The sequence below is a fragment of the Oryctolagus cuniculus genome, chromosome 3 (assembly GCF_964237555.1).
Source record: "Oryctolagus cuniculus chromosome 3, mOryCun1.1, whole genome shotgun sequence".
NCBI lineage: Eukaryota > Metazoa > Chordata > Mammalia > Lagomorpha > Leporidae > Oryctolagus > Oryctolagus cuniculus.
The window spans coordinates 65,973,231-65,993,002 of record NC_091434.1 but is presented as its reverse complement, the minus strand read 5'-3'; the positions used below and the strand labels follow the sequence as shown (position 1 = coordinate 65,993,002).

General features: G+C 42.3%; 1 protein-coding gene across 20 annotated transcripts in view; it reads right to left on the bottom strand.

Moving 5' to 3' along the window:
* The window catches only part of ATF2 (activating transcription factor 2), a 107,583-nt gene extending 89,187 nt beyond the window's left edge, over positions 1 to 18,396 (bottom strand). For 2 of the 20 annotated variants that reach the window (XM_070070661.1, XM_070070665.1), the window contains exons 1-2: positions 18,346 to 18,396; positions 2,612 to 2,711 (exon numbers count right to left, since the gene is read on the bottom strand). Coding sequence is in view for 1 of the 20 variants with exons in the window: in XM_070070664.1 (XP_069926765.1) it covers positions 2,612 to 2,631 (20 nt within the window). In the remaining 19 variants the exon portion in view is untranslated. Of the gene's footprint in view, positions 1 to 2,611; positions 2,712 to 17,889; positions 17,976 to 18,114 lie in introns of those variants that run through there. The other 18 variants (XM_051848488.2, XM_051848479.2, XM_051848481.2 and 15 more) reach the window with 16 other exon arrangements.
* Between the last annotated feature and the right edge of the window lie 1,376 nt (positions 18,397 to 19,772).

Sequence of the window (19,772 nt, the reverse complement as noted above, 5' to 3'; positions counted from 1 at the left end):
GCATAACAACAGACAAATGGGTCAACGGAACAGGATAGACAACTCCAAAGTGAATCCTTACATCTACAGCCAATGTCTTTGACAAGGGCCTAAAAACTTATTCTGGAGAAGAGACAATCTCTTCATGCTGGAAAAACTACATAGCCATATACAAAAGACTGAAATAAGGCCCTCCCACACCCATACCTCTCCCTCTATACAAAAACCAACTCAAAATGGATCAAAGATCTAAATGTAAGACTTGATACTATGAAAATAACCAGAAGAAAACATAGTGGAAAACACATCAAGACATTGGTATAGGCAACAACTTTTTGGGTTAGAACCCAAAAGCAAAGGAAAAATGGCAAAAATAGATAAACAGAATTATATCAAACTAAGTTGCTTCTACATAGCAAAAGAAACATTCAAAAGAATGAACTCTACAAACAAGATGGGAGTAAATATTTGCAAATTATTCATTTGTCAAAGGATTAATACCCAGAATAACTGAGGAACTGAAAAATTCAACAACAAAACAACAACCAATCCGATCAAGAAATGGGCAAAGAACGTGAATAGAACTTTCTCAGAAAAAGAAATATAAAAGGCCAGCCAATACATGAAAAAATGTCAGGGAAATGCAAATCAAAACCACAATGAGGTATCATCTCACTCCAATCAGAATGGCTATTAACAAAAGGGCAACAAAAACAAATGCTGGCAAGGATGTGGACAAAGGAAACCTTTACACAATATTGGTCGGAATGCAAATTAGTACATCCATTTAGAGAACAGTATGGAGGCTCCTCAAAAAACCTAAGAACAGATCTACCATATGACCCAGCATTCCCTTTTCTGGGTATATATCCTAAGAAAATGAAAGAAACATATCAAAGAGATATGAACTCCCAGTTCACTGCAACATTTCTCAAAAAAGCCAAGATACACAATCAACCTAGATGTCTATTCATAGATGACTGGATGAAGAAAATGTACATGTACACAATGGAATAATATTCTGCCATAAAAAAGAATGAAATGCTGATAATTGCAGCAAAATAGGTGAAACTGGTGATCATTATAGTAAGTCAAAGCCAGACAAAGCATGACAAATACTGCCCACATGTTCTCACTTATTTGTGTGTGACATACATCATCTAAATTTAAAATGGTGATTACTAGAGGCCTTGAAGGGTGCGGGAGAGGAATGGGGAAGGCTGGGTAATGGGCACCAAATTGGTCAGATGACGACGGTAAGGGGCTCCGGTGTTTTGCAGTACAGTGGAGTAACTTTAGCTCGTGATGATTTATTATATTTGGTACAAAGAACTGGAACACAGGACCTGGCAGGTTCCAAACACAAGGAGAAGATAAGGAAATGTAAAGGCTTGTTTCTTGGTTTAGTTGGTCTATGTTGTGTCTATGGATTTAAATGTACTGGTACAAAAATATGCAGGTATTACATGTTAATCTCAAATTTAAAAATAAGAAATAGATAAAAGTTTAACTTTCAAACATATAAACCTTTTAATTATTTTCCAATTTTTAAGAAAAATTAGAGTAATTGTGCATGCATACATAGTTTCTCTTTTGATTTGGATCTTCAGGTACAACAGCAAATGCCAATTTGCTTGTGCATTTTTGTAAAAAAAAAAAAAGATTTATTTATTTGAAAGGCAGAATTCAGAGAGAGAGAGAGAGAGAGAAATAGAGAACGATCTTCTATCTGCTGGTTCACTCCCTAAATGGTCACAATGGCTGGAGCTGGGCAGCTCTGAAGCCAGGAGCTTCCTCTGGGTCCTCCACATGGGTACAGGGGCCCAAGCACTTAGGCCATCTTCCACTGATTTCCCAGGCACATTAGAAGGGGGCTGGACTAGAAACAGAGCAGTCAGGACTTGAACCAGTACCCATATGGGACGCCACAGCAGAGCCCAAACTGCTTGCGCATCTTGATATAGCTAATGAAGTCTGTAATAAGAACACCGTATTTTCATAGATTTTAATGCCAGACCACATTAAATTGACATATTCCTTCCAATTTTAGAAGGTATATCCTCAAACTATAAATGGCTTGAGACCATTGTACTTTCCATTTCTAACATTACTACAATATGGTTAGAACATAAATGTGCTAGGTAACTATAAAACATTCAATTAATGTCTCTGATCAGCATGAGATGATCGTGGTAATAAACTTAGTTGATATAATTCAATTAGAAAGAAAATAAATCTGACATTTTGGTTAGCTTGGCAGTCTTGGACTGGGAAAACGTTTTGCTCAAAATATTTTTGAAATCTGGAAAATACCTCACAGATTAACTCCTGTAGCTATTCCTATAAAATCCTAAGAGAATTAGGACAATTATGTGGGAATCCTTTGTTAAAGAAAGTTCCCTTTAGTTTAGAAACCTCTAAGTTAAACCAAATTAAACACTTTAACCTAAGAGTTCAGTGTGCTTTTATATGCTGATATGCATTCTACCTCCAAAAGGACATTTACACATTTGCTGGCTGTCAGCAGCTGAGAATTACAGTCTGGAAACATCTGGTGAATTCAGAAATGTTTCAGACACTCACAAAATACAAAGAATATTTTATATTAAAAGGTATTATAAAAATCTCTTACCTCTCTAGCTGGTGGGCCATGAGCTTTATTCACTCTGCTGCCAGGAATCTCTCAGCTCTTATCAAGTAAGCAGTGCTTTTCAGGTTTCCATCTAGTATTCCTAAGGAAAACAATAAGCAGAGAGAGAGAACTCATCACCCTGCAGGATATAAAGAAATAGCCTCATACAGTTTGCACAAGGAAATTTTTTAAATGCTTCCTTTATTTTTAAAATGCATGTGAAATTTGCTTTCATTCTACATTAAAAAATTTTTTTATTATTTATTGATAGAGGCACAAAGAGAATTATGAAAGCTAACAAGTGCTCCTGATCTGCTGGTTTACTCTTCAAATGCCTGCAATGGCTGGTACTGGGCTGGCCTGAAGATGGAAGTCAGGAGCCTAATTACTTGAGCCATCACCGCTGCTTCCCAAGGTCGGTATAAGCATAAAAGTTGGAATCAGGAGCTGAAGTCAGGTATTGGATCCAGGTACATTCTAACTGGCATCATGAGTGACAGAACTGTCCTTCATTCTGGTTTTGTTTTGTTTAAGATTTATTTATTTGAAAGTTGGAGAGACTGAGCTTCCACCTGCTGATTCACTCCCCAGATGACCTCAATGACCAAAACTGAGCCAGGATGAAGCCAGGAGCTTCATCTGGTTCTCTCAAGTGGGTGCAGTGGCCCAAGTACTTGGCCTATCTTCTGCTGCTTCCCAGGCACATTAGCAGAGAGCTGCATCAGAAGTGGAACAGCTGAGATTTGAACTAGCGCCCATATGGAATGCTGGTGTCATGGCTTTAGCTGCTCTGCCACCATGTAGGTGCCCCTCATTCTGTATTTTTGTTGTTGTTGTTGTTTTTATTTGACAGGTAGAGTTATAGACAGTGAGAGGGAGAAAGAGAGAGAGACAGAGAGAAAGGTCTTCCTTCCGTTGGTTCACTCCCCAAATGGCCACTACAGCTAGCGCTGTGCCGATCCGAAGCCAGGAGCCAGGTGCTTCTCCTGGTCTCCCATGCGGCCATCCTCCACTGCTCTCCCGGGCCAAAGCAGAGAGCTGGACTGGAAGAAGAGAAACCGGGACTAGAACCCAGTGCCCATATGGGATGCCGGCGCCACAGGCACAGGATTAACCAAGTGAGCCACGGCACTGGCCCCTCTGTATTTTTTAAATATAAAAATAAATGTTGGGATCCAGATGCTCCACCACCCTCAACACCCTGTGGCGCAGTAGGTTAATCCTCCACCTGCGGCACCGGCATCCAATATGAGCGCCAGTTCTAGTCCTGGTTGCTCCTCTTCCAATCCAGCTCTCTTCTGTGGCCTGGGAAAGCAGTGGAGGATGGCCCAAGTGCTTGGGCTCCTGCACCTGTGTGGGAGACCCAGGGGAAGCTCTTGGCTCCTGGCTTCGGATCAGCGCAGCTCCGGCTGTTGCGGCCCATTAGGGAGTGAACCAGTGGATGGAAGACCTCTCTGTCTCTACCTCTCACTGCCTGTAACTCTACCTCTCAAAGAAATAAACAAAATCTTAAAAACAAAACACGTTTTTGCCACATCTGCTGATGAGACAGCAAGAACAGAGGGAAAATGAGCAAATAGCATCCCTTTGAGGACACTTCAGAAATCTCACTTTTCATTTCATAGGCCAGAGCTTAGTCACATGTCCAAGGCCAACAGGGAGGCTGGAAAATAAATTCTTCATTTTACCCCAGGCTTAACTATGAACTGCAGTGTCCAATGATAAGAAGAAAAAAAAGAGAGAGAGAAAGAATATTGATGGAGAATTAATTATCTCTATCATCATACTCATTTCATTCTAAAGTATAAAATGGCTGGATTCCTCATAGACATGCCTTGGCTGTATACTGAAGGGAGCTTTCAAAAGCAGATCTTGCCAATCATGGAGCAAGACCAATCTTCGTAAGAACTCTAAACATGCAATGCCAGTCTGTAGATGATGAAGAAAAAAAAAAATCTAAAAATGAGAATAACAATGAGAGCAAAGAAACAGCCTAAATCACTGTTTGGGAGAATAAACTCAGTCCACAAAACTCAGAACTGATTATATAGAGCCATTATCATTATGTAAGTAATGGAGTGCTCAAGGTGAGTCTGAAGAACTGAAAACCTCGGTTACACACTGCATTAGCAAAGACAATGATACTGGGAGCATGATGTTCAAAGGGAAAGCAGAATGCTTTGCCATTATCTCAGGGCTGAGATCCCACTATCAAGCCATGTATGAACTTAAGTTCCCTATTGCACAGACTGTCGGAAAGAAGGGTTCGTTATACTTTGCCTTCAATAAGGTTGGCTGAAACATCCTTAATATGTTTAAAACTGATGTAAACACCAGAAAGACTCTCATTTCAAAGCTGGCAACAAAATTCTGTTTTAACTACAGACTGTTCCTTACAGAGAAAAGAACTTGAGTAGGATATTTAGCTATACAAATGTAAAATAGGGACTATAAATGGAAAAGCAATTCAAAGGACAAATGACTGAGATAATGTAAATGTTCACATCTTCCAGGGCAGAGAGAAATTTCCTCAAATTGTTTCTTTCAGAGAAATGTTTTCTTTTTAAAGTATGGCTTTAGGTTTTCCTTTTTGTATATTGACATTTGTGACATATTTTTTAATTTTAGCAGTTGCTCACACAAGATTAGGAACTATAACCCTAAAACACAGCAAGACAGGTATCTTGTATTATTATTACTTCAAGCAAAAGGGAACAATATTAAGCTTGCACCTGGCCTGCATAGCTTATGTCTTACACATACAATGTTAAGATAATCATCCACACTGAAAAATATTTAAGTTATTTTTTGTCTTTGAAAGGCACAGATTTAAGGAACCTATCTTTTATACCACAGCTATCCCTACTGTACATGTATTTCTTAAATTTGGATATAATTAACTTAAAGAGTACGAGATCTCTACAGAAAGGTACAAATATAGCAGTGCAAAAACTGCTAATTGCAAATACCCGGGTAAGAGCCAAATACTGCGCCTCCAAAAGGTAGGCATCAGTATGAGAAAGGAATTATCTCTTGCGCATGAACTCAAAGTTTAACACATCCAAGGGCAATCCTGGGTGGTAGAAATAAGCTGACTTCTGTTCTTGTGGGAGAGGTGCTGACAGAAGGGGGATAGTCTTTCCAGGTGGCAAAGTTCAAACTGGGGTATGCATCACTGAAGGTACACAAAGGATTTCCACAGAATATTAGAGCATCCACATCTTCAACTTGCTTTTCTTTACCTAGAAATGATTTGACTATTTTTCCGGAGAGGAAGCCCATCCCTCACATCCATTCCCAAACCATGTTAGAATGCATTGCCCTATGTTGTTAAAACTTCCATGGAACTAAACAAATGAATAATTTAAAATAGGAGTGTCTTTGAAGCCTACAGCAATCAAGGCACCATTAACCCTCTGGCTTGTCTTTCCCAGTGGTAAATAGCTGTGGTGTAGCAGGTAAAGTCGCGACCTATAGCGCCAGCATTCCTTAGGGGTGCGGGTTCGGGTCCTGGCTACTCCACTTCTGATCCAGGCCCCTGCTACTGCGCATGGGAAAGCACCCTGCACCCATGTGGAAGACCCGGAAGAAGCTCCTGGCTCCCGATCAGCTCAGCTCCAGGTATTGTGACCATTTGGGAAGTGAACCAGTGGACAGAAGATCTCTCTCTCTCTCTGCCTCTGTCTCTCTGTAATGCTACCTTTCAAATAAATAAATATATCTTAAAAATAAATTTAAAAAAATCATTTAAAAAAAAGAATGGTGTTCTTGGGACCGGCACTGTGTTGTAGAAGGCTAAGCCTTCGCATGTGGAGCCAGTATCCTTTATGGGTGCTAGTTTGTGTCCTGCTTGCTCCTCTTCCAACCCAGTTCTCTGATTATGGCCTGGGAGGGCAGTGGAAGATGGCCCAAGAGCTTGGTCCCCTGTACCCTTGTGGGAGACCCAGAAGAATCTCCTGACTCCTGGCTTTGGATGAGTCCAGCTCCTGATGTTGAGGCCATTTGGGAAGTGAATCAGCAGATGGAATATTTGTCTCTGCCTCTCTCTAATTCTACCTTTCAAATAAAAAAAAAAAAATCACAACCATCATTTCTTTAAAATGATACTTAGAAAACTGATGTATCTAGAAAAGCCAAAATTTTTTTTTCAACTATTTAACCTTATGATGAAAAATATTGGGAATAAAGTTTGAAATCTACAAGGGTGGGGCCGGTGCTGTGGCATAACGGGTAAAGCCGCCGCCTACAGTACCAGCATCCCATATGGGTGCTGGTAAAGTCCCGGCTGCTCCACTTCCGATCCAGATCTCTGCTATGGTCCGGGAAAGCAGTAGAAGATGGCCCAAGGCCTTGGGCCCCTGTACCCGTGTGAGAGATCTGGAAGAAGCTCCTGGCTCCTGGCTTCAGATCGGCGCAGCTCCAACAGTTGCAGTCATCCAGGGAGTGAACCAGCAGATGGAAGACCTCTCTCTTTCTCTCTCTCTCTGCCTCTCTGTAACTCTGCCTTTCAAATAAAAAAAAATCTTAAAAAAAAAAAAAAAAAAAGGAAAAAAAAAGAAATCTGCAAGGGCACACAATTTATCAAATTTCTTTTTAGGAGAATATGAGGGTGTCAGGCAGAATGGTCCCCTAAAAATTCCGAAATGCCCTAAATCCTGGAATCTGTGCAGTGGTTAAATTACATGGGAAAAGGGAATGTGCCAACATGAAAGGATTTAAGATCCAGAACCACAGACACTGTCCTGAGCTAACTGGGTGGACCTAATCTAACCAAATGAGCTTTCAAGAGCAGAGAGAACTTCTCCCATCTAGAGTCAGACTGAGCTAGAAAGAAAAATCAAGTTAGAAGCATGAGAGGGACTAAGCTATCATTACTAGAGTGGTTCACCTGGAACAAAGACCAGCCCTGGACTGGTAACAAGGCTGGAGGAAGCTAAAATGAAAGGGAAGAATCCAGAAATGCAAGGAACTCAATTTAGCCAACAACCTGAATGAACTTGGAAGTGGATTCTTTCCCAGAGATGTGAAGAAGGAACACAGCTCAACTAACACACTTGATTGTGGCTTTGTAAAACCTGAAGCAGATGACTTGCTGAGCACACCTGCACTTCTGACCTATAAAAACTGTGAGATAATAAATTTGTGTTGTTTTTAGATGTTACGCATGTGGTAATTTGTGAGGCAGGAATAGAAAACACAGTGAGCAAAATACTTTTACAGTACTAGGATGGACCTCAACAGCAGCAGCACCTGATATTCTGTCTGTGCACTAATTTCCTTATTTTTTGGGCAAGTTTCACAAAGTTCAAGAAGTGATCTTAAAGCTCCCTATGGAAACAGCAGTATGGTCAGGATAAACCTAAATCCACAAATTTGAAAATCTGTAGCAATGCATTAGTAGGACTTCATTCCCCTTTCAAGGTTAAATATCTTTGAGTTCCTATATTACGAAAAATTGAAAGTTTTACATGGTGAAACAAAGTAAAAAACAATATGCATTTCTGGGTTGTTAAAATGAACATATGTAAAATACATAGTAAAGTGGATGGCTCTCAAATAGTGTTAAGTTTATAGTAAGTTTTACTGCATTTTACTTTAAGTGTTTTAGTGCTTAATAACCTAACCTTACTATCTTTTTTATTTTTAAGGCTGGACTGAGACCTATAAATTTAGTTTAACTTTTAGAAGTTTTTTCATTCATCTTTAATCTACAGATTTGATGTTATCCACAAATTTAATACTTAACATTTAGTTCCATCAATGTGGGGAAATCAAGCTCCTTATAAACAAGAAAAAAATAAGCCCATCTTTGAAGAAGAAAGCAGCAGCTTTTCTCTCACTCAAAATATACATGACAGGTGTCCTTCACACATCACAATTCCTTCAAACTGTGCTAAGGTTTCGATAAAATCCCTCAAAGCTGATAGGAAACATAAAGAGCATCACAGACTGTTGAGCACTTCATCGTGATTATGTGAACAGTGAAATCAGTCAGTATCTCAAAAACATCCCTTAATAAAAATAACAGTACTGGGGCCGGTGCTGTGGCACAGGGAGGCAAGGCTTCCACCTACAGTGGCAGCATCTCACGGGGGTGCTGGGTTGATTGAGTCCTGCTGCTCCACTTCCGATCCAGCTACCTGCTAATGTGCCTGGGAAAGCAGTAGAAGATGGCCCAAGTCCTTGGGCCCCTACATCCACGTCGGAAACCCGGAAGAAGCTCCTGGCTTTGGATTAGCCCAGCTCTGGACCTTAGAGCCATTTGAGGAGTGAACCAGAGGATGAAAGACCTCTCTCTGCCTTTGCTTCTGCTTCCATATAACTCTGCCTTTCAAATCAATCAATCAATCTAAAAAAACGGTGGTCTGGTATTTAAGTTAACCTTTATTTTTAAAGTGAGTCTTTATTCCCTTATCTGTAATTTCAGTAACATAACATAGGCAAGTTCTTGTTTTATAGTTTGAAGTTACAATAGAATAACATTAGAAATACATAAACACAAAAAACTTACAGATAAATAGCTATGAATATTTGAAGTACTAGTGCAAGTTTTACTGATGATATAATTTTAAATTTGGCATTGGATCAATTATGTGATATAATAGCCATATTATTTTTGTTCAAGGTAGATGTACAAAATATACTCATCACTGCTTTCCCTCCTCACTAAAATGTTATTTTTTGTAAAAGTAAAAAGAAATTCACAGCTCACCAAGAATTACAATAATTCATAGTTATCACAACTTTCAAGAGGACATTCTAAAGCGGGCACAAAAAGGAGATATTACAACACTAGTATTCACCTCTTTCTCTCCTCAATGTATCTCAAAATTTAAGGAATTAAAGGAATAACCCTCAACAGAGAACTGATGCAGTCATAGTAGTTGAATAATTAGTAAAAACTTCAAAAGAACAAACTTTAGATTGTGGGTTTTTTTTTTTTTAGAAAAACTGGCCGGCGCCGCGGCTCACTAGGCTAATCCTCCGCCTAGCAGCACCGGCACACCGGGTTCTAGTCCCGGTCGGGGCGCCGGATTCTGTCCCGGTTGCCCCTCTTCCAGGCCAGCCCTCTGCTGTGGCCAGGGAGTGCAGTGGAGGATGGCCCAGGTGCTTGGGCCCTGCACCCCATGGGAGACCAGGAAAAGCACCTGGCTCCTGGCTCCTGCCATCGGATCAGCGCGGTGCGCCGGTCGCAGCGCGCCGGCCGCGGCGGCCATTGGAGGGTGAACCAACAGCAAAAGGAAGACCTTTCTCTCTGTCTCTCTCTTTCACTGTCCACTCTGCCTGTCAAAAAAACAAACAAACAAACAAACAAACAAAACAAAACAACTTTCTATTTACTTCAAAGGCAGAGACAGGGGAGGGAGGGTATGGGGCAGAGAGAAGGGAAGGAAGATAGAGAATCAGCTCGCATTCGTGGGCTCATACCCCAAATGCCTATGATTGCTGGGACTGGGCCAAGGCCAAAGTTGGGAGCCAGGAATACAACCCAGGTCTTCTAAATGGGTGGCAGGAACCCAATTCCCTGAGCCATCACCACTGCCTTCCACGGTCTGCATTGGTAGGAAGCTGAAGTCAGGAACCAGGAACTGAACAAAGGCTTGCTGATGTGGAAGTTGGGCACTTCAACCACTAGGCTCAACGCCCACTCTAGAATACTGGTGTTCTGGGGCTGGTACTGTGGCATAGTGGGTAAAGCCACTGCCTGCAGTGCCAGCATCTCATATGGGTGCTGGTTAGAGTTCCAACTGCTCCACTTCTGATCCAGCTCTCTTCTATAGCCTGGGAAAGCAACAGAAGACGGCCCAAGCCCTTGGGCCTCTCTGCACCCATGTGGGAGAACCAGAAGAAGCTCCTGGCTCCTGATCAGCCCAGCTCTAGCTGTTGCGGCCATTTGGGGAAGTGAACCAGTGGATGGAGCACTCTCTGTCTGTCTGTCTAGCTCTCTGCCTCTCCCTTTTAAATACATATGTAAATCTTTTTTTAAAAAATGGAGGTATTATTTTAATATCTATACCCTCTTCCACTATGGGGAAAAAGAAACAAAAGTCTTCCTAGAATGTTTATAGTGGGAATGACATGGAAGAAAAATAACTGGACTTTATGGAAATCATGCCAATAATTTAAAACAAAATACAGATAATGCTATACATCATAAATTTGAACAGAAAAACCTGACTTGGGGAAATGAGGTGCATATAGAACAAAAAACATGAGATATTCTCTCACATGGATTTATGAAAATGTTAAGGTGGTAAACTCCTTATACCTTATAATTCCACAAATTAAAAATCCTTAGGGAAAAGTCAACTTTGTTGCCAAAGCTACCAAACAGATGGTTGCTGGACTGCCTTCAAGCCATATCACACACAGCATGCCTGGACAGGCTGCCCTAATGATTGGTACTATATCTGAATGAATTTCAACAATAATCATCAGTATACCTTACACCGGATACTCACTGAGTTTCTGACTCTGAAAGCACTGTATATACATTATTTGAATGTTCACAACAAAGCTAAGTATTATTCTCCTTAAAGATAAAGAAACTGAAGCATGGAAACATTATATAATTTACTTAACAGAGCTAATAATTAAGTGGTGGTCTCATGACAATCTGGCCCCTAATAACTACTCTAAAGCATTGATTACATATTCACCATGTGCCAGAAGAAGGTACTGAGGAAACAAAAGCCCAATTTGGCTACAACATAGACATTCTTCATTTAAAGGGTTACTGATATGGAAATTATAGTTTGTCACTTTAAGTCTTAATAACACATAATGACAAATACAGAAATCCTATCAAATCTACATTTCAGAAAGTAGCATTTAAATTAAAACAAACAACCAGCATAGACATTCAATGTGCAAACTGTGTAAAATTGCACAAAATTTAAGGATTATTGTTATTAGGCTGTCTAAAGTTTCAGTAAAGCTTAGGAGAAATAAGGTCAGTGAATTTACAGAAAATACAAAATACTCAATATTTGTTTCAAAAGATCAGTTGTAGATAACTAACTTCAGAATGATATAGTTAACTAAATAATTTAAAAATTGCTAAATGGGGGTCAACATTGTGGCACAGCAGGTTAAGCCACTGCCTACATCAGCATCACAAATCAGGCAACAATTAGTGTCCTGGCTGCTCTGCTTCCTATTTACTTCCCTGTAAATGTGCATGGGAAAACAGTGGAAGATGGCTCAAGTACTTGGACCCTGCCACCCACATGGGACCTGGACAGAGTTCCAAGCTTCTGGCTTAGGCCTTGGCCATTATAGCCATTTGGGGAATAAACCAGTAGGTCAAAGAACTCTCTCTGCCTCTCCCTGTCATTCTGCCTTTCAAATAAATAAAAAGTTTTAAAAAATAAAATTGCTAAATAATACAACTTAATAATTCCCAGTTAAGAAATCACATCTTACTAATAACTGCCAACTCTAAAGTTGGCAAAATTATAACAAAGCTAGTGCATTAATAACCTGTCAACAGTGTAAATTTCATCAACTCTGAAGAGTTGGCAATTTGGCAACTGGAGAAACAGTTTTAAATCCTTGGCCAGTAATCCCACTTGAGATTAGTATTCTATGGAAACAAGAAAGAAAAAGACACATGCACAGAAACATCCAAATCAATATTCAAGTAGTCAAAAACCTCAAAATTATGTCCCTGTTGGGCATGTAAAACTGAGCGCACTTTGATAGTGATTTTGTTAACTATCATATAACTATCAAGTATAGTTTAATATATATCTATCAATTATAAAGCTTAGAGAACATGGGAAAATACAATGTTACAAAAGTAAAAACTTTTCTATGATATATTCGGTAACAACTACAGTACATGTACAACAGAAGGATGCAAAAATAGTCATTTATTAGTATGGCAAAATGAGTTTCCAATAACGCTGTTCTAAAAAGTATTCAACCAATACAAGAAAACATGTTAGCTCAAACTATAATTAAGAAAAGCAAAGCTTTAAAATTTGAAGACCAAGGCCAGCACTGTGGCTCAGCAGGTAAAGCTGCTGTTGAGATCTGCTGCACCAGCATCCCATACGGGTATAGGTTCGAGTTACAGCTGCACTGGTTCCAATCCAGTTCCCTGCTAATGTGCTGGGAAAGCAGTAGAAGATGGCCCAAGTGCTTGTGAGAGACCCAGAAGCTACTGGCTCCTTGCTTTAGATCAACCCTGCCTAGGCCATTGCAGCCATTTGGGGAGTGAACCAGTAAAGATCTCTTTGTCTTTTCCTCTTTCAAATAAATAAATCTTAAAAAAATAAAAATAAAAAAAATGGGGGGCCGGTGCTGTGGCATAGCGGGTTAAAGCCCCAGCCTACAGAGCTGGCATCCCATATAGGCACCGGTTCGAATCCCAGCTGTTCCTCTTTAGATCCAGCTCTCTGCTATGGCCTGGGAAAGCAGCAGAAGATGGCCCAAGTCCTTGGGCCCCTGCACCCACATGGGAGACCTGGAAGAAGCTCCTGGCTCCTGGCTTTGGATTGGCCCATCCCAGGTTGTTGTAGCCATTTGGGGAGTGAACCAGCAGATGGAAGATATTTCTCTCTGTTTCTCTGTCTCTCCCTCCCTGTAGCTCTGTCTTTTAAAACAACACAATATTCTTTAAAAAAAATTTAGGGAACATATTTATAAATTTAAAGGGGCCTGCATTGTGGCATGGTTGGTGAAGCTGCTGCCTGCATTGCCAGCAACCCATATGAGTGCCAGTTTGAGCCTCTGCTAATGGTTTGGGAAAGCAACAAAGGATGGCCCAAGTCCTTGGGTCTCTGCACCTAGGTGGGAGACCCAGATGAGGCTCCTGGTTCCTGACTCTGACCTGGCCCAGCCTCAGCTGTTGTGGCCATTTGGGAAGTGGACCAGAGGACAGAAGATCTATCTCTATGTAAACTGACCTTTCAAATAAAAAAAAAATTTTAAGGTTAAGATTATAGATGAAAGTGGTCACATACTACCAAAATAACAAAAGTCCATTTGGTCTTTTGCCAATTATACAATTATTCCCACCCTATCTTTCACTGCCAATCTTGTTCAGAATCTCTGTGATAATAAGCCACCACTACTATTGATAGTATATCCTATTCCTTGGTTGTTAAGGCAAAAAAAAAAAAAAAAAAAAAAAAAAAAAGTTTGAGGCCCACTATCTGACTTAAGGTATGTTAACACAGACATGGGTGAATAGGCCAAGATCTCACAGCATTTTATTTGCATTCCCTCTTACTGTAAAAATGTTTAAATCAATATACTACCATGGCCAAAATGCTAAGACGAAAAAAATTATCACTAAGATTTTTAAAAAATGAATACACTAGTTTCAAGGTGGTCAACAAAAATGAAGAGATCTAAAATAAATATACAGATTTATAATTATATTTTATATTTAATATGAAAAATACTCATAATTATTGATGACTTTAACAATTCTGGATATTCTATGAAATGATACTAATTTTGGCCGGCGCCGCAGCTCACTAGGCTAATCCTCCACCTTGTGGCGCTGGCGCACCAAATTCTAGTCCTGGTTGGGACGCCGGATTCTGTCCCGGTTGCCCCTCTTCCAGGCCAGCTCTCTGCTGTGGCCAGGGAGTGCAGTGGAGGATGACCCAAGTCCTTGGGCCCTGCACCCCATGGGAGACCAGGAGAAGTACCTGGCTCCTGCCATTGGATCAGCGCAGTGCGCCGGCCGCGGCGGCCATTGGAGGGTGAACCAACGGCAAAAAGAAGACCTTTCTCTCTGTCTCTCTCTCTCACTATCCACTCTGCCTGTCAAAAAAAAAAAAAAAAAAAAAAGAAGAAAAAAGAAAAAATGAGTGGAATACTTTAGCAAGTATGGTGGAATTGTTTGATATCACAACTTATCAGCAGAGAATAAATAATTAGAAATGAAGTTTTTCAGGGCCGGCGCTGTGGCGCAGCAGGTTAACGCCCTGACCTGAAGCACCAGCATCCCATATGGGTGCTGGTTTGAGTCCCAGCTGCTCCACTTCTGTTCCAGCTCTCTGCTACAGCTTGGGAAAGCAGTAGGGGATGGCCCTAGTCCTTGGACCCCTGCACCAACATGGGAGACCTGGAAGAAGCTCCTGGCTCCTGGCTCTAGATCAGTGCAGCCAGCCGTTGCAGCCAATTGGGGAGTAAACCAGCGGATGGAAGACCTCCCTCTCTGCCTCTCCTCTCCTTGTGTAACTCTGACTTTCAAATAAATAAATATACCTTTAAAAAAAAATCAAGTTTTCCAAAATGCAAAAATTTAGAGAGGCAGAGACATAAAGAGAGCTCTCATCTTCTGGTTCACTCTCTGAATGCCTGCAATAGCCGGGACTTGGCCATACTGAAAGTTGGGAGCTAGAAACTCAATCTGAATCTTGTCTTCCCTCATGGGTGGCAGAATTCAACTATTTGTAATAATCCATTGTTATCCTAGGTGTTCATTAGCAGAAAGCTGGAGTTGGGAGTGGAGTGGGACTTGAACTTAGGCAGTCTGATATGTGATATGGGTGTCCTAAGCAGTGTCTTAACACTAGGCTAAATGCCCATCTCCAAAATAAAAAATTTAAGTAGAAGCGTAGATGACTTCTTCTAGTTAATGCTAATTAAAGATAGTAGATGTTTGATGGACAACACATCTCTTCAATTTTTTACTTATTTGACAGTCAAAGAGACAGAAAACACTCCCATCCACTGGTTCACTCTCCAAATGCCCACAGTGGCCAGTGGTAGGGAGGGTCAGGAAGGAATAACACCAGGATCCAGGAACTCAATACAGGTCTCCCATTTGGGTGACAGGACCCAACAACTTCATCCTTCACTGCTGTCTCCTAAGGTCCACATCTGCACAAAGCTATAACATGGAGCTGGAGCTGGAGCAGGCAATGGAACCCAAGTAGTGTGATGTGAGATATGGACATCCTAACCGGTATCTTAACTGCCAGGCCAAATGCCCAATCTAGCATATCATTTTAAAAAAATACTCATTTAACTTCCAAATCCTGAATACCAATGAAAAGTACTCCCTCAATTTTTTGTGAAGGAGTTGCAGTAATAACTATTTCTACAGTTTAGTTAAAAAATAAAGATGGGGGCCAGCGCAGCAGTATAATGGGTCAAGCTGCCGCCTGCAATGCTGACATCCCACGTGGGTGCTGGTTCAAGAGCTGGCTGCTTAATTTCAATCCAGCTCCCTGCTAACATGCCTGGGAAAGTATGCAATAATGGCTCAAGTGCTTGGGCCCTTGCACCCACATGGGTGACTTGGAAGAAGCTCCTGAATCCTGGTTTCAGCCTTGCCCAGCACTGAGCTGTTATGGCCATTTGGGGAGTGAACCAGTGGATAGAAGATCTCTCTCCCTCTCTGTCTCTTCCTTTCTCTGAGTAACTCTGTCAAATAAATAAATAGATATTTTTAAAACATTAATAAAAAATAAAGATCTAACCTACTGGTTAAGATGCCATTGTCCCATATACAGGGGTTCCCAGTACCCAGGTTTGATAACTGGCTCCAGCTTCTGTTTCCAATTGATGTAAACCCCAGAAATCAGAAGTGATGGCTCAAGTAGTTGGGTCCCTGCTACCCACATGGAATACTTGGACTGAGTTCCTGTCTCTTGGCTTCTGCCTGGCCCAGTCCCAGAGGTTGTAGGCATTTGAGGAGACAACAAGCAGGTGGGAGTTCTGTCTCTCTAACAAACTTCAAAACAAATTTAATGAAAGAAACCAAAATCCCACATAAAAAAGTTAATGAAGGAATTTCTGCAATGTTTTTGATAGTACAGTGCCCCAAATACAAAACCAACATTCTAATAAGGTATTTGAAAAAGAGTTTACATGAAATTCTACCAGATCTACATAGGCATTACGTACCTTAAACACACAGAAAAAAAAAAGTCCCTGAAAACTCCAGACAATTAAAATTTTAAAAACTTAAGTTCTAAACTACACATATACATTTCAATTTAAAAAAAAAAAACAGCAGCAACATCCTCTCAAGTCAAGATTAAACATGTCTTAGGAAGGCAGCATAAATATCACTGTAGATGTGGAAGATTCTTGCAAATTATTTTACAAAGACCAGCATTCTCAACTATTGACCTTAAAGATCCATGAGCTTTGTTAAGTCTTTTTGACTTGCAGAAGGGTGTAGTGTATTTTTTTTAACATACTTTACAGAAAGTTCCCATCATTTTGATAAAAGTGTTTACAGTCGATTCTTTAAACCAATGAAACAAACTGTGTTTCTAGTTCAGAGTTCTTTTGACAAGGCTTTATAAACAAAGTCTTACCTTCATAATTTCGGTACAACAGATCTGGGCTACTTGGCTATTGAACATTATGCCTAATATGGTTATTACTGACACTGGCAATGCCAGTGGTTACGAATTTCTTCAAGTAAGAAGTGTGCTCAGAGAAGCAGTTTTTGTTCTGATTTCAAATATATGCATTAAGTATATACATGGTGACTGCCTCCATAATTCATAACTTTCACATTATAATTTAGGATTAGTCAATAGCCCTGAGGTCCATCAGGGGTAATTTATTTTGCTCCACCGTATTCGAGGTAATTTTATACTACCTGGGAGTACAAGTCGTCCCCTGCCCCTCCTCCTCAGTCCTCCTCCTAGCTTCTGATCTAGGAACCAGCATACAACACACACACATACACACACACACACACACATATACACCTCGTCCTCTCTCAGTCCTAGACCCTAGGGTACCGATTTAAAAAAAAAAAAAAATCCCCATAGAAGATCTGTAGTCCACCCAGGGAAGCAAACGAAGAGGGAAAATACCAGAATCAGTCTGCACCCACACCTTGGCCCCGCCCCACCTGGAAAAACTGGGGGGTGGCGGGAATGTGAGGGTGGCAGAAAGGACAGAAAGGGCCGCGACTCCAGGCTCCCAGGCTCTCGCCACCATTCATTTCGTCAGGTTCCGCCGAAGGCAGGGACCCTGACCCTATTTTCAGCCTCGCCTCGCGATCCTCCTCCCCGCCACCATCACAAACCCACGGTCCTCAACCGCAAGAGTCCTGCGTGGAGAGAGACCATAGTGGGCCCTGCTCCTGCCCAATCCAAGGGCTGAGACGGGGGTGTCTCCCCCCGCCCCGCGCACTCGGCGGGCCCGACGCCCCGGGGGCCCCGGAACCGACCAGGGAAAGGGAGGCAAGATCGGAGGGAGGGGTCTAAGGGGAGCCGTTATCCCTTTTTCCTCTTCGTTAGGAAAGCGCGCGAGAGGGAGGGGCCGGAACAACGAACGCCAGTTACCTAACGGTCCGGCCCGGCCGGTCAGGCTCCCGACGCGGAAGCCGCGCGCGCCGCTGAGATGGCAGCACAGCCTCGCTCGCCCCCAGGGCTAGGGACCACGGCAGGAGCGCCAGGGGTGATGAGGCGGGGGATGGGGACTATGGTGAGCGACGTCGCCATGTTAGCGCCTTCTTTCTCTTTCCCTACGGTCGCCAGCCCTGCGGCCCTCTCCCCATCACTACTCACCTTTGCAGGTCACTGGCTCATGATCCTTTCGGTCGCCCAGGAGCCCGAGGACAGCCGTGTTTACAAACTACCCCGGAGGAAAGGGCTGAACCGCACTTTAAAGGCCACGGGCTCCCACAGGCTTCCGTCCTCTCTCGCGAGATCAGACTGACAACCCTTCTCTCCGCCCCACTCCCAGCATCCCCCCTTTCTTCTCGCGTCCCGGCCCGCCACGCACACGCCCCTTCTTGCCTTCCTTCTGAGGGAGCGCCTCCGGGTCAGGTGATTCCGTCAAGCTTAAGGAAATGGGCGGGCCCTCAGGAGGGCGGGGACGGAGGGGGCGGGAACAAAAGAACACCCGGGCGCAGATGATTGGAGAAGGAGCCTGAAGGGCGGGAAGCAGTTCTGGAAGGGGCGGGATCAGAGAACCCAAGGAGCGTCGTCTCGGTAACCCTGGAGCTGCGGAAGGCTGTGATTGGCAGCCAGCTGGAGGCGGGCGCGGGTGCTGGGGCGCCGGAGCAGGTGGCTGTGTAGGGCGCGGGAGGGTGTCGGGCTTGGCTTGTGAGACACGGCGAGTGGCTGGAAAGAAAGCAGGACGCGTTCTCCGAGCCCAGCTCTGAGATCTCACCCTATTTCCGTTGCTGTCACTTCCTGGCCCCGGTAGGGAGGTGGGAAAATCGAGGGGAGGGGAGCCTCTAGCCCACCTCCCAGCTACCCGGAAGACTGGGAGGGGGAGCTTCGGTTCGGCTGAGATTTGGGAGAGGCGGAGTTTGCCGATAATCAAGCAAGAGAAGTGGGTTCTGAAACGAAAAGAAAAAGCCTTTACCTTGGATGAGTTTTCTTTGAATTTACTAAGCTATAACTGGAACTGGGTTTTCGGAGTTCTTTTTCCCAGCACCTAGTACAGTGTAGGATATTAGCATGTAATTTTGTTTGAAGTAATTTACCAAAATACACTGTATTTCCAGTATATCACCATCATTTAAAAACTAAGCAACGACTTGTTTCTAAGAGCAAAGCCTCCATATTAAGTGTATTCTATTTTATTATTTTTCCTTTTACAGATAAAAATATATCAATTTTAATAGAGCTGACTTTAGCCCTTTAAAACTGCAACAACCCCCTATTAACGTTTCCTAGAGGACCAAAAAACACCAAATTAGAGTATGACATGGAAATAGCACCCTTCTTTGTTTCTCTGCCTCTTACATAAGTAATAAGACAACTACATACCACATTGGAGTACGTGGTTTGCTTCCTGCTAATGGACCCTTAGTGACAACAGTGATGGCTTAAAATCAGGTTCCTGAGCGCACATGGGAGACCTGGATTGGGTTCCCAGCTCTTCCTGTGGTCCTGGCCCAGCCCCAGGCATTGCAGGCATCTGAGCAGTGAACCAGTCTATCAAATAAATAATGAAAAATTTAAAAAGCAAGCAGTTCCTGCTTGTCTGTAGCTAAATATAACCCAGAATACTATACACTAGGGTATCTCCTATGTCTGCATAACTCCTATGTCTTGCCTAACTAATCTGTGGCTGAGGGAGAGAACCTCTGGATTTTCATGGTATCCTGAAGATGTAGCCTAATACAAGGGATTAATTGGGATTTTACTAGTGGGATCAAGAGGTAGGGAGTTAGAGGTGTGTGTGTGTGTGTGTGTGTGTGTGTGTGTAGTGA